The following is a 12,320-nucleotide window of genomic DNA, read 5'->3' on the forward strand; positions in this document are numbered from 1 at the left end:
GTATGTTTTCTAGTCTATGAAACGATTAAGCCACCTGATTCATTAGGCTGTGGCAGGATGCAAATAAATAAATACGAGTAAACATAGAATGGTGCTCAGCTCTTTTAAATACTTAGTAAATGCTTTTACTTATAGTAAAGCTTGCTTCAGCAGTTTCTTCCTTTGTCCCCTACATAGTGACTAGTTCAGACATTGTGCTAATGAATATAATGATATACATTGGGGTACCAGCCTGGCGTTGGTAAGATTCTATTCCTTACCTCTGTATCTGCCATTTGGCACACTTAGTGATTCAGGTATGACCTGGTAGGTTCCCTTACTATAACTTTCAATTATAAAAGCACTTAACAATGCTTTTTTTTCTAAGGGAAAATGTCATGTCACCAGTAGAGTAAATAAATAAATGTGTCTATAAAATTAATTTCCATGAATTGATTATTGGATTAATTATAGTCAATATTTTTATTTTTGCATGAGAATAATCAGCAATGAAATAGAGATTAATAGATTAACCCTGACTATGAACTAATTGTGCAAAGCACATACATTTATGCAAATGCTAATTTGATAGGATGTACATATGAGGGATGTAATTCTATATATCAAAGGGAAATGAACTTATGCGGGAGGGTTGTCTGCATGTACATGCCTTCGTGTCTGCAATGCATAGCTGGCATTGCTCAGACAGGTTCTTGCTATCTTTCAGAGAATCGTGTGAAGATGCAGGCTGTGTCTGTTGGACTGTTCCTCTTCAGTATAACCTGGGCGGCACCAGTAAGCACTTGCAAATTCACTCGAGTGTCCCATAATCTTTCTTGCTAGCTTCCAAGCAGGTTTGTTAAGAGCTGAAGAAGCAGGAAGCTCGAAACTCAGAAGCTCGCCACTTAGAGTATGCACACTATAGGATAGAGCCGTGCTGTCTTTTCCAGAGTCTTTGAGAAATCCAGTAGCAGAGCACAGCATTTCAAGGCAGCAGAGGTTAGTGCAGTCTGCACAAAGACAGAAACCACAGTGAATCAAAAGAGCCGTGTAATAGTCTACCCTGAAGAATCTGACACAAATATGTAAAGCTAACTAAATACATAGATGGCCCTGGGAAGGGACTAGAATGTCTCTGGCAGCATCTTGGCGGAGTGGGATCCCCTCGAAGATGCTCCCTTCTTTGGTGAGGCCAAAATGGAGCTGATGCTCACGAACTTAACCCAGATCAAGCTCCCGCTGCCTCTTGTGTCTTCTCTTCCTCTGACTCACCCGGCTGAGCTCTCGGGATGTGACCCAATTATCCTGTGACAGAGCGAGTATTGCAGATGTTTTCTGCAATTCAGACAGGAGGCAAACTAGATAACGTCTCCCCGACGACACCCTAGCTCTCGGAGAAACCTTCTGGGTTGGGGAACTAGGGAGACATGTACTCATTCCATGCTGGCCGTGTTTAAATATAGGTCCCGAGCAAGTGGGTGAGGAGTTGGGTAACCGGACCCACAAGGGTGAACCATGGCATCTGAAGAAGGAGCAGAAATACCCATGCATATGCAGTCATGCCCACCCCCCTATCCCAACTCATCCCCCCCACCCCTGCTTCACACACACACACACACACACACACACACACACACACACACACACACACTCACACACACACACATAGCCTCACCCCACCCCATCCCCCACCCCTGGTCTCTCTCTCTCTCTCTCTCTCTCTCTCTCTCTCTCTCTCTCTCTCACACACACACACACACACACACACACACACACTCACCAAGCACCCCACCCCACCCCTGCTTCCCACACATCCTTTATTGGTAGGGGCTGTGCTGAGTGAACCAGTTGGTCCCACCCCCTCCACAGGGCAGTCAGTCGGAAGCACGCAGGGATGCACTGAAGCTGTCTGGTGGTCTCGCTGAGCCGCTTCAGTCCAACCAGCTGAGGAGGAGTTATTTTGAGCAGCCAGTTCCAGGGAACAGCCGAAGTGTCCTTTCTAACCAGCTTCCAGTAAAGGGCTAGGCCAGTGACCACCAGTCAGAGGAGGCTGCCAGCTTTCCTGCTAGGGGGCAGACGATGTCACATCCATTACAGGGCCACAGTCAAGTCCAGGGCAACTGCCAAGTGGGCGTCAGAGGAGCAGAGAGGGCTGCAGATTTCAAATGGAGGAGTCTTAGCAGGGGAACAGGGACAACACTGGGCTGTAAGAATTGCAGCGTTCTCTCTTCTCACAGATACAGTCCACCTTAACAATCACCTTAATTGTTTAATCCTAGGCTGTGGTCTGTCTGAGTGTATAGCAAGGGATGTGCATGTGCCTTGCAATTATAAGCCAAATCCATCCAGTTTTAAAGTGTCAGAAACTAGAAGGTGAAGATTAAGCAGCACAATGCAATTAATACCCATCTTATGCAAATGAGGGAGGCTTTGATCATAGTAACAATGTATCAGGAACTGCACTGGGTTCATCTATGCCAGCAAGAATGTATTTAACGTGAATGCAAGTGTGTGTGCAGTGTGTGTGTGTGTGTGTGTGTGTATGCGCATGCATGCGTGTTTGCTCTGTTAGAGGCATTATGTGATCAACATTAATTTTTTGAAACCTATCCATGTTATTTCTACATTCTTCTCCCTACAGTTTAATTTGATGTTACTAACAATGAGGTAACAGTTTACATTCACAGAATCCTGGAAGAAATAACATAGGTAGGTACAGTAAAGAATAAAGAAATGTATCTTGAAGATTTAATAGAAACTTCGGGAACATCTCTCCACATTAGCAAGCACTCTTTCAAACAAAGCTACTGTAATTTTTTTATTGCTTCAGTCCTGGGATTTTAAAGCGGGAGATTGAGGTTAGAATGACTCTGCTGCTTCTCACCGGTGTGTCTGAGTAGGCACTCTCTTTTCTACGCTCATCTCACATGGTGATTATGGAACACAAGTGAAGTTATTATGCAAAAGCCCCTTGCAAACTCTGAAATTCTCTGCAAATGAATCGAACCCTAGAAAAATAAGGTGCTACTGGCAAACTGATTGTTTCTAGAATGAAATGGAACAAAAGACAAATCCTTGCGGTCCACATAATGGGATGCTTTCACTAACCAATCGAGTTTGCGCCTCTGTGAAGATTTTGTCCATTAGTATAGAGCCACAAAAACAGAAAGAAACCAATGGCTTTGAGGGTAGTTTAGGAAAAGCACCCTCTGGGCCCCTGGTTCTCAACCTTCCTAACATGTGACCCTGTAATGTGGTTCCTCCCAACCATAAAATTATTTTTCTTGCTACTTCATAACTATGCTTTTGCTACTGTTATGAATCCTAGTGTAAATATCTATGTTTTCCTACGGTCTTAGGCGACCCCTGTGAAAGGTTAATTCAACCCCAAAGTGGTCATGGCTCACAAGTTGAGAACCACTGCTCTAGGCCAACAGGACAGGTAGACAAGTCCTTAGATTGCTGTCTTTCTTTCTTTTGTAAGACTTCTTCTTCTGTGACTATCAGTGGTGCTTACATCCACTCTAGCACACCCGTGACACGGTACACCCCACTCCTGTGACTAATCCACTCTACCACACATGAGACACCAGCACAACCCACTCTTTGTCCCCTTCACCACATCAGAAATAAGCAACGACTTTTCAAAGAAAACAGAAACACTAAGATCTGAAGAGTTGCCACACCATTTTGTGCACAGAAAACTTGCCCCCAGTGTTCTTATATCCTCTATTTTGGGTGACATTTTGTGTGCCATCTCACAAGGCCTGCAATAGCTACCTATGTCTATTCCTGTGGCTGGCCTTTATGAGTTTCAATAAGCCTTGGCAGACAAGTCACCTAATGACACTTGCACACAGGTCAGAGAGATCGTCTGATCCCTGGTCAAAATGATTTGCACGTGAGGAGGCACCACAGGTGTGCCTGCCTTTACACACAAGCCCTCAGCTTGTGTGCCCTCAGCATCCACAGCACAGCACAGCTGCTGACTTACACAGAGCAGCCCGAGCTCGGCTGGCTTCATTTTACCACCTCAGGTTCGCCAATGTCTTTCCTATGGTTCCAACGGCTACTCTCCTCAACTGGAACCCTGCGGCCGACTTGTCTCCCCATATCACAGGACACTTCTCCACACTAGAAATGGATTCTCTCGCAGAGTTAGCATTGCCATCTAGTGGGGAGAATTTCCTTTTCCTGGACAGATAAGTACTTAAGGAAAAAGTGACCCAATCTTTCTTTCAGTCAGAATGATTTTTCCATGTTCATACAATCCAGCGAAAGGCATAGAAATAAAACGTTTGCTGTTTGAAGAAATGAATGAAAGAATTTCTGTTTGGTGAGGTGGCGTCCCTTGTTTCCTTGCAGACATTCAACCACAGAAAACTGAGTAAGGGTGTATGGAGGGACAGAGGGTAAACAGAGTTATTCCTCTCAAATAATTTTATCTTTGGAAAGGAAAAAAAAAAGCAACAAGAGAAAAATTCAACACTGACATGTTCTTGGGTGCGTAGGCCAGAAGTGCTCCCTACCCAGCAGAACTGTGACGAATTCTAGTTCAGTTTAATCCCTACAACAGATGACTGAAAATTTCCAAGTATCGATTGCTTTTTCTCAGTGTGATTTCGTCCTTCCAATGAAGCAGTGGCTTGCTACACAACGTTCGAGGGATAAGTAAGAATCCTGGGACACTGTAATTAGCAAGCACTGTTCCTCACCTGTGTGCAGCATGAGAAGGCAAACTTATAGCTAAAGAGAGGAGGGAGCTGGTCAACGGCATTAATGCAGAATTGGGTTCACACAGAAGTAGTTTTCTGCATGTATTCTGTCAGACTTGCATGTCACCAAAACACAGATTATTTCTACCATGGTTTCTCCTGACCATCCCAGGTCTGTGTTCTGAATGTTAGCTAATATTTACAAAGGTTCCAATGGCAAACTTCAAAGCCAGAAGGTTCATATGCTAGCATTTGCCGGCTGGATTTTAGCCATGGGCAAAGTAAAACCTATCTTTCTTCTAATGGCATCTTCCTTCTGCTCTGGAAATATCCCCTCATGTTGCAATTCCACTGAGATGTGGTAGGAAGACTGACAGGCTGAGGAACTCAAACATTTGACAGTGGCATGCAGGAAAAATATATTTCGAGATTAGTGTGAGAGAGCCCTGTAGCTGGCTGCCTTCTACCGTGGATGGCATGCGCCCTCTTGTGGTTTTAGGTGGTACTACCTATTGTCAGAGGGAGAACTTGAGTTCTCTCAAGTTAAAAACAGTATTAGGAAAAAAATCAAGACATTTTCTTAAAAGACAAAACCATCTTAATATAATGGAAATGGTTTGTGTGTCATTTATAAGGGTCACAACGAAAAACCCATGTCTACACTGAACGTGACATGAAGGTGAGTGGCCATGGGAAGACTCCTCCCATGCAAACTGGCCAGGGGAGATGGCAGGAGACTGTGCTCTGGTTTCCAGCGTGGATGTTGCCTTTCTTCCCTTCCCCACATTCCCCAGGTCCTAAAGTCACTGTGCTGTGCAACTCTGTGTTCCAGAAATTTCCTTATCTCCATCCATCCCTTTGGCCCAAACCATGTTCTGCAACTGTGGCCATGATGGACCTTGGGGGCCAGTAACTGTCATTTTGCTGTGCATCAAAGCACTGTATTTCATAGGGAGGATTTCTGAGCGTATTCTATACCATGTAGAACAGGGTAGACTCTCGGGGAACAAGGTTACAGGCCGGAAAGAGTGACACGTGTCTCTTACAGTCATTCCATGGATGACCTCATCCTTGTCCAGTCACACCGAAGAGAGGGAACGAGGCCCTTGTCACTGGGATGACAATAATTCTTTTCACTCGGTGGCTTCTTGCAGAGTCATTGCCCAAAGTTCTGTAAAGAGCTCCAAAGGCCTCTAACTAAAAGGGGCCATTTACTTTCCTAAATCTGGCTTCATTTCCCACGGAAGAGAGAATTCTATAAAACGTTGTTTTCCTCTGCTAGAAATCCTTAGCAGGGCCATCTGTAAGGCTGCACCGTTCTGCCTATGAAAGTCATTTTGGTTTTGCTATGGCATGTGTTTTCGGTGCCTCTGCTGAGTAAGACACAGTGCACGCTGAAGCAACTGATGAATGCAATTCCTTCTCTCTCAGAATTTAAAGACAGAAAATGAGCACAGAGAACCCAAGACGGGATGGGGAAAGAGTCACGTGAGTGCCCCCAACCCCCAATCACACATTGGGGGCCGAGAGTAGAAAATCAATTCCTTGCTGGTGTTCGGAGAAGTGGGTTGGAGAGGCTGCTGTCCAGTGGAAGGATGCCCTGAGCTAAGGCAGGATGGGGAAGACAGAGCAGCCAGCTGACTCACACACAGCCAAGCACGAACTGGAGATCACTTCCTGAGCCCATGCGGGAGAGGGAGTCAGTCATTAGTAAGGACGCCATTGTTCTTAACCAAAAATTCCTCCGAGGGTAGGGAGAAAAGATAAAAAATGCGTAAGTTTACATTTAATTTAGTATACTGATTTTTCTAACCTATCCGTTCAGCTCAATATGGCTTAAGGGAAGTAAGAAGACAGAAACAAACGCCCAAGGCGAGCTTTCTGAAGCTGGATGGTGTAACCTAAGCCAAGTATTTAGAATATTTTCTACTCAGAAGCAAATCAGTACGGATCTTTCTCCTTTTCTTCTCATAACACGATCCTACCTATTTTCAGAATAAGCTTTGAGCTCTAAAAGTTAGTGAGCAGTGGTATCATTGCTCCCACATGAAGTCCATTGATAATTTTATCTTACAGTGAGAACAAACGGAGAATTTTTGGAGATTTTGGAGACTTCATGCTAACACATTCTCCCAGACTAGAAGGGACTCACACATTATCCTTACCTGCCGTTCAAGTGTCTGCAGAGCCAACAGTCTTAAAGCTCCCAACACTTAATAAGGTGCATTTTAATAAGGTGCACAGCAAGATGGCTCAGAAATGGCTGCCAACCCAGACATCCTGAGCTCTGTCACCAGAACTGACATGGTGGAAGGGAAGACCAAACTCTCACAAGTTATTCTCTAGCATTGATTCGTGGGTGTGACTCACTCAGGTCCTCCCTGCTCTTCAACACAGGCACGGGTGGGCGCATGTGAACACACACACACACACACACACACACACACATACACACATACGCACACACACACACACGCGCACACACACACACACACACACACACACACGCACGTACACACGCACACACAGTATTCTTAATTAGAGATTGGGGGACATCAAACCCCTATTTTAGACGACATTTGGTCAGAGGCCACTGGTTGTAGAACTCAGTCAAGAATGAGTCCACGGTTCTCTGCCACTACACACAATTCAATGATTTGTAGAGCCTGAGAGGACAGCTGAGCATCTTATGAGGAATTATGTGCCCTTGTCACTATGTAGGGAAGTAAGCCGGGGCCTTTTTACCGAGGGCCCCACAGGGCCCTGCACAAATGGCAGCTGCCTTCATCTACACAGAACTTGGTTAGCGAGAGACACTGTGCGAGATGCCGTATCTACATTGTATCACTAAACAAGAGTATGTCTTTTTAAAGTCCTGAAATGTGTGTGTTTTCTCATTTTGTTGTGAAAAATCTGATGCTCAAATTAGCATCCCTAGGTCACATGCTTCCCTGAGTCACGTGCTTCCCTGAGTCACGTGCTTCCCTGAGTCACGTGCTTCCCTGAGTTACGTGCTTCCCTGAGTCACGTGCCTCCCCCGGCCACATGCTTCCGTGGGTCACACGTCTGGCCAGCTAACCCAGTCCAAAGAAAGTTGACAGCTGATGGGATATTGAGCCCTCCTGTAGCACAGTTACTTCAGTGAGCACTGAAGTGAGAGATTTGGAACCATTTGGGGCCTGGAGAGACAATTCAGCAGCCAAGAACACTTATTGCTCTCCCAGAGGATCAGGGTTTGCTTCCTGATCTCAAGGCAGCTCACATGTGCATCAGACACACACATGGGTTCGCGCGTACACACAGGCAAGACATCACACATACTAAAAATAAGAATAAAAACGTTTGGCCATTTCTCCATGGCCCTGGCTCGCCTGAACTGCTTCTGCATCTTCGCGATCTTCCTCATCTCCCGAAGGTGTAAGCTTCTAGCTGAATCCTCCTTTTCTCCATATAGAAGCTTTCATTTATTCATGTCTTTATTATCATAACCAAGATGTTAACACGCTCAAGGGCAGCTAGCATATTGAAGAGTGTCAAAAATAGATTGGTCCTACCACGTAGTCTTAAAATGTCCACATCGTTTAGCTTCTGAGTATTTGACTCTTACCCGCCCATCAAATCTACCTCAGTCTTATTGTCCACGAAACCTGCGTTCCTCCTCCCATCCCTGTTGAATTGTAGACTTTACATTAAATACATTTTATACATTAAATATACTATATATTAAATAGGTTTTTAATGCTTTTTATGAATTATTGGGTTTTAAAACAACACAAAACATTCACTTTATGCTAATTTTTTACTTTATTCAAAAGGAAAATAAAGCAGAGACAGTATTGCCCTTCACCATGTTGACAAGAAAACACGAGTTAACACTGAAAGAAATCATTATCCACGAAAGAGAGAGAGAGAGAGAGAGAGAGAGAGAGAGAGAGAGAGAGAGAGAGAGAATGACTTATCTCTTTTTTGGAAGCAATGAAAATAACCGAAGTAGTAAAACTCCAACTCTTTCTGTCAATCCACAGAAGCTGAATGAAGATGGCAGCAGCGGCGGTAACCAAGGCAACATCCACTTAGCATCTGTGAAGCCTGAGCCCACGGTGGGTAAAGGAACAGAGGGTGGGCGAGATGCTCCCCTTCACCTGCCTGACCAGAACAGGCAGGGTGCCACCCTCCTCAGAAATATCACTCAGCCTGTAAAGAGTCTGGTGACGGGGACTGAAGTACAGAGCGACAGAAACAAAGAGAAGAAACTTCAGAGTGTTCTAAGCGTAATTGCAACAGATGTCCACCATGCTAACGACTACTCCGAAGATACAGAGAACCAACAGAGGGATCTACTACTCCGGAACAGCCCAGGACAAAGCAAACACACCCCTCGGGCCCGACGAAGCACGCACTACCTAACACATCTCCCCCAAATCAGAAAGATTCCCAGTGACTTCGAGGACAGTGCTTCCCCAGACCTTCTAGTGAGGGGGGATAATGATGTCCCTCCTTTCAGTGGAGATGGACAACATTTTATGCACACTCCCGACAGAGGAGGTGCTGTTGGATCTGATCCTGAAAGCTCAGCTGGTCACCCTGTGTCAGGCTCCAGCAATGTCGAGATTGTTGACCCACACACGAACGGACTGGGCTCTAATGAGATCCCAGGGAGAGAAGGTCACGTAGGCGGTGCCTATGCAACCAGAGGAAAAACTGCGCAGGGGGCAGGCTCCGCGGGTGTGAGCCTTGTGGAGGGCAGCAATGAAATCACGGGCAGTACCAAATTTAGGGAGCTCCCTGGAAAAGAAGGGAACAGAGTCGATGCCAGCAGCCAAAATGCTCATCAAGGAAAAGTAGAATTTCACTACCCACAAGCGCCCTCAAAAGAGAAGGTAAAAGGGGGCGGAAGGGAGCACACAGGGAAAGCCGGTTACAATGAAATCCCCAAGAGCAGCAAGGGCGGCGCTAGCAAGGATGCGGAAGAATCTAAAGGGAACCAAGCAACCTTGACTGAAAGCCAAAGGTTCCCAGGCAAAGGCAAAGGCCAGTCTTCTCACAGTCTTGGTAATGAGGTTAGAAGTGAAGAAGACTCTTCTAATAGTCTCAGTAGAGAGGGGATTGCAATAGCACACAGGAGAACAAGCCACCCTACACGGAATAGGGGGATGTCCCAGCGGAGAGGCTCCTGGCCCTCGAGAAGACCCCATCCCCACAGACGCGTAAGCACCCGCCAAAGAGACAGTAGTGAGTCATCATCCAGTGGGAGTTCTAGCGAGAGCAGTGGTGACTAGACCCCGGGGTTGAACCAGTTCCCAGCTCTGGTCCTGGAGAAAGAGAGGACGCAGCAGGGACTGAGCAAGGTACCAGACTTGGTCACCTCCAGGACTCTGTGCTGTTTAAGTGGTTGTAATAAGAACCCCTACTCAAAGTTCTAATGCTTTCTGAATAAAAACTTTCGTAAGAATTTATATAATAGGTAATATTTGACTAGGCGGCCCATTAAAATAGTCTGTGGATGTCACAGGTGCCTTGATATGTGATTTGCTCTTCAGACATGAAAATAAAGAGGCTTTCTCTATGGCGGTGTGTAGTTATGTGATCTACAGGCGACTGCTGGCGGTACGGGGAAGAATTCAGAGGTAACAAGGTTAGTCTGCCTCCAGCAGAGAGGTGAGGTGTGTGAACCGAATCCCCTGGACAAAACTTGAAAGCTGTCACTCTGCACTACCTGGGATTCCACGGTTGTCAGTTTAATCTGAATGCGTTTACTGTGTCCTATGAGGCAAGTTTAATTTTTGAAGCATATCAAATGTCGACCACTTTTTGCTGGTTCTTTCTTCATTTAGAGAATAATAGGATGTAGGAACTGTTAGCATTTTGTCTAAGCTCTACCTGGCAACAACCAAGTGTGCCTGATTCACTATAAAAGGGGCTGCTAGTCTTCTCTCTCTCTCTCGCTCTCGCTCTCGCTCTCGCTCTTGCTCTTGCTTTCCTGTTCCTGCTCCCCCCCCACCTCTCTACACATGCTCATGGCCAGCCTCTACTCATCTTCTTCTCTTCTCTTCTCTTCCCTTCCCTCCCCTCCCTTCCCCTCCTCTCTCCTCCCCTTCCTTTCCCTTCCCTTCTCTGTCCTTCCCTCCCCCACTCTTCCTCCCTCCCCCCTCCCCCTTTCCCTCTTCCTCTCTCTTTCTCTGCCTCTACTACCCTCTTGACTCCCTTCCCCATGCCTGAATAAATTCAGGGGGGAAGCCTCAGCATGGGCCCGCTGAGGTGTTCCCTTTCCCCATACCTCACCACACATCCACATCCATAAAATATATCACCTCCTCTCTTTATCATTTTATAAATACATCAGGAAGTGCCATGGGGGATGGGGAAACAGTCAAGATCCGGTTCAACATAATATCCATGGACCTCTTCCAAAGCATTCCCTACTCCATTTCTTTTCCCCTCTCTTTAGCATTGATGTTTTCCTCCCAAGATGGTCCTAAGATGAGACTGCTGTCTGCTGCTGAGGAAAACTTTTGTCCTATGGCAAGAGACATGTACCCAGCTGGTGCCCCGTTCCTCTTTTCTCCTGCCTGCTGTCTGGGTGTGCAGTAGCCAACACGTCATCATGAGGGAGAAGCAGAATGAGTGGTAGCTACTGAGTCAACCCTGGTCAGCTTCCTGCTCTGAGCACCTTGTCTGCCAGAAAACTAGCTCTCCCTAAGTCAGGCGTTGAGATAGTGTTGTTACTGATGCCTGCTCTAAAGTCATCACTAATACACTCCTCCATTCCTATAACTCTTCTAAAGGAGGAACGTCAAGGGAAGGGAAAGAGGGATGGAACCTACATCAAGAAACTCAGTTTGTTTTTCTCCTGTCCCTTGTAGACTCTCAAACAGTAGACACCCTGACCAGCGTGTTCTGTGCTGCATCGGTATTTTGATTCCTGGTATTCTTTCTGTTTTAATAAAAAAATTAATTTTGACCCCCACTGAAGCACACTGAAGGCAATCAAGTAAAGGAATTTTAGCTGAGTTTAAGTTGTAATTGATTTAATTGAAAGCAACCCAGTGTCTTTTCTGCAGTAATGGTCTGAGCACACGGAAAGGCTTGTGATGACAAGACAAAGCCCTAAGTGTGTAGAGAAAGCAGATGCTGTCTTAGGTCCTTCCGGGTGAGGACTCTAAAAGCCTCTTGACTCCTCTGTTTTCTAGGGGACAGTCACTTTTAAGAGTGTTCCCTCTCTCCATGTTTGAGCACGCACGGACAGTCCTTCAAGGCACAGCAAGGGTTATATCTTCTGCCTTGCAAGGGAACTAGAAAGGTTTCACGGACAATGTGCTGCTCTCGAATGCACACATGGAGAAAGACACTGGTACAGATCCAGACCTGCAGAAGCTCACAGCGCCCTCCGCAGTCGGACAGGCTATGCTTCCTCTCCGCTCCTGTTTCAGCAGGACGGTCCTCACTGAGAATTAAGTGTGCATGGTCTCCAAACGTTTAAACTCGTGGATAAATTTAGCCTCTCCTAGTCACCTTTGGAAAGATGAAAAACATAGATGCAGCCTGCCACCTTGTGCCCAAAAAGAAAAACTGCCGTCTCCCAGCATAGGAGAATCCAGGGCTACCATTTACTGCCTGTGGCCAGCG

At 46.0% G+C, this 12,320-nt stretch overlaps 1 protein-coding gene across 2 annotated transcripts; it reads left to right on the plus strand.

The window, feature by feature from the left end:
• Window positions 1-720: 720 nt before the first annotated feature.
• Window positions 721-10,262, plus strand: Mepe (matrix extracellular phosphoglycoprotein). Of its 2 annotated transcripts, none has more exons than XM_032916754.1 (2): window positions 721-774; window positions 8,720-10,262. In XM_032916754.1, exons 1-2 carry the CDS (start codon window positions 721-723, stop codon window positions 9,971-9,973), a joined length of 1,308 nt encoding a protein of 435 aa, XP_032772645.1. In that variant the 3' UTR covers window positions 9,974-10,262. The 2 variants fall into 2 exon arrangements, with proteins under 2 accessions (XP_032772645.1, XP_032772644.1); XM_032916753.1 differs by lacking the exon at window positions 721-774 and adding an exon at window positions 6,105-6,182.
• The last annotated feature ends 2,058 nt before the right edge of the window (window positions 10,263-12,320 follow it).

This window comes from Rattus rattus, chromosome 11 (assembly GCF_011064425.1).
Source record: "Rattus rattus isolate New Zealand chromosome 11, Rrattus_CSIRO_v1, whole genome shotgun sequence".
Taxonomy (NCBI): Eukaryota; Metazoa; Chordata; class Mammalia; order Rodentia; family Muridae; genus Rattus; species Rattus rattus.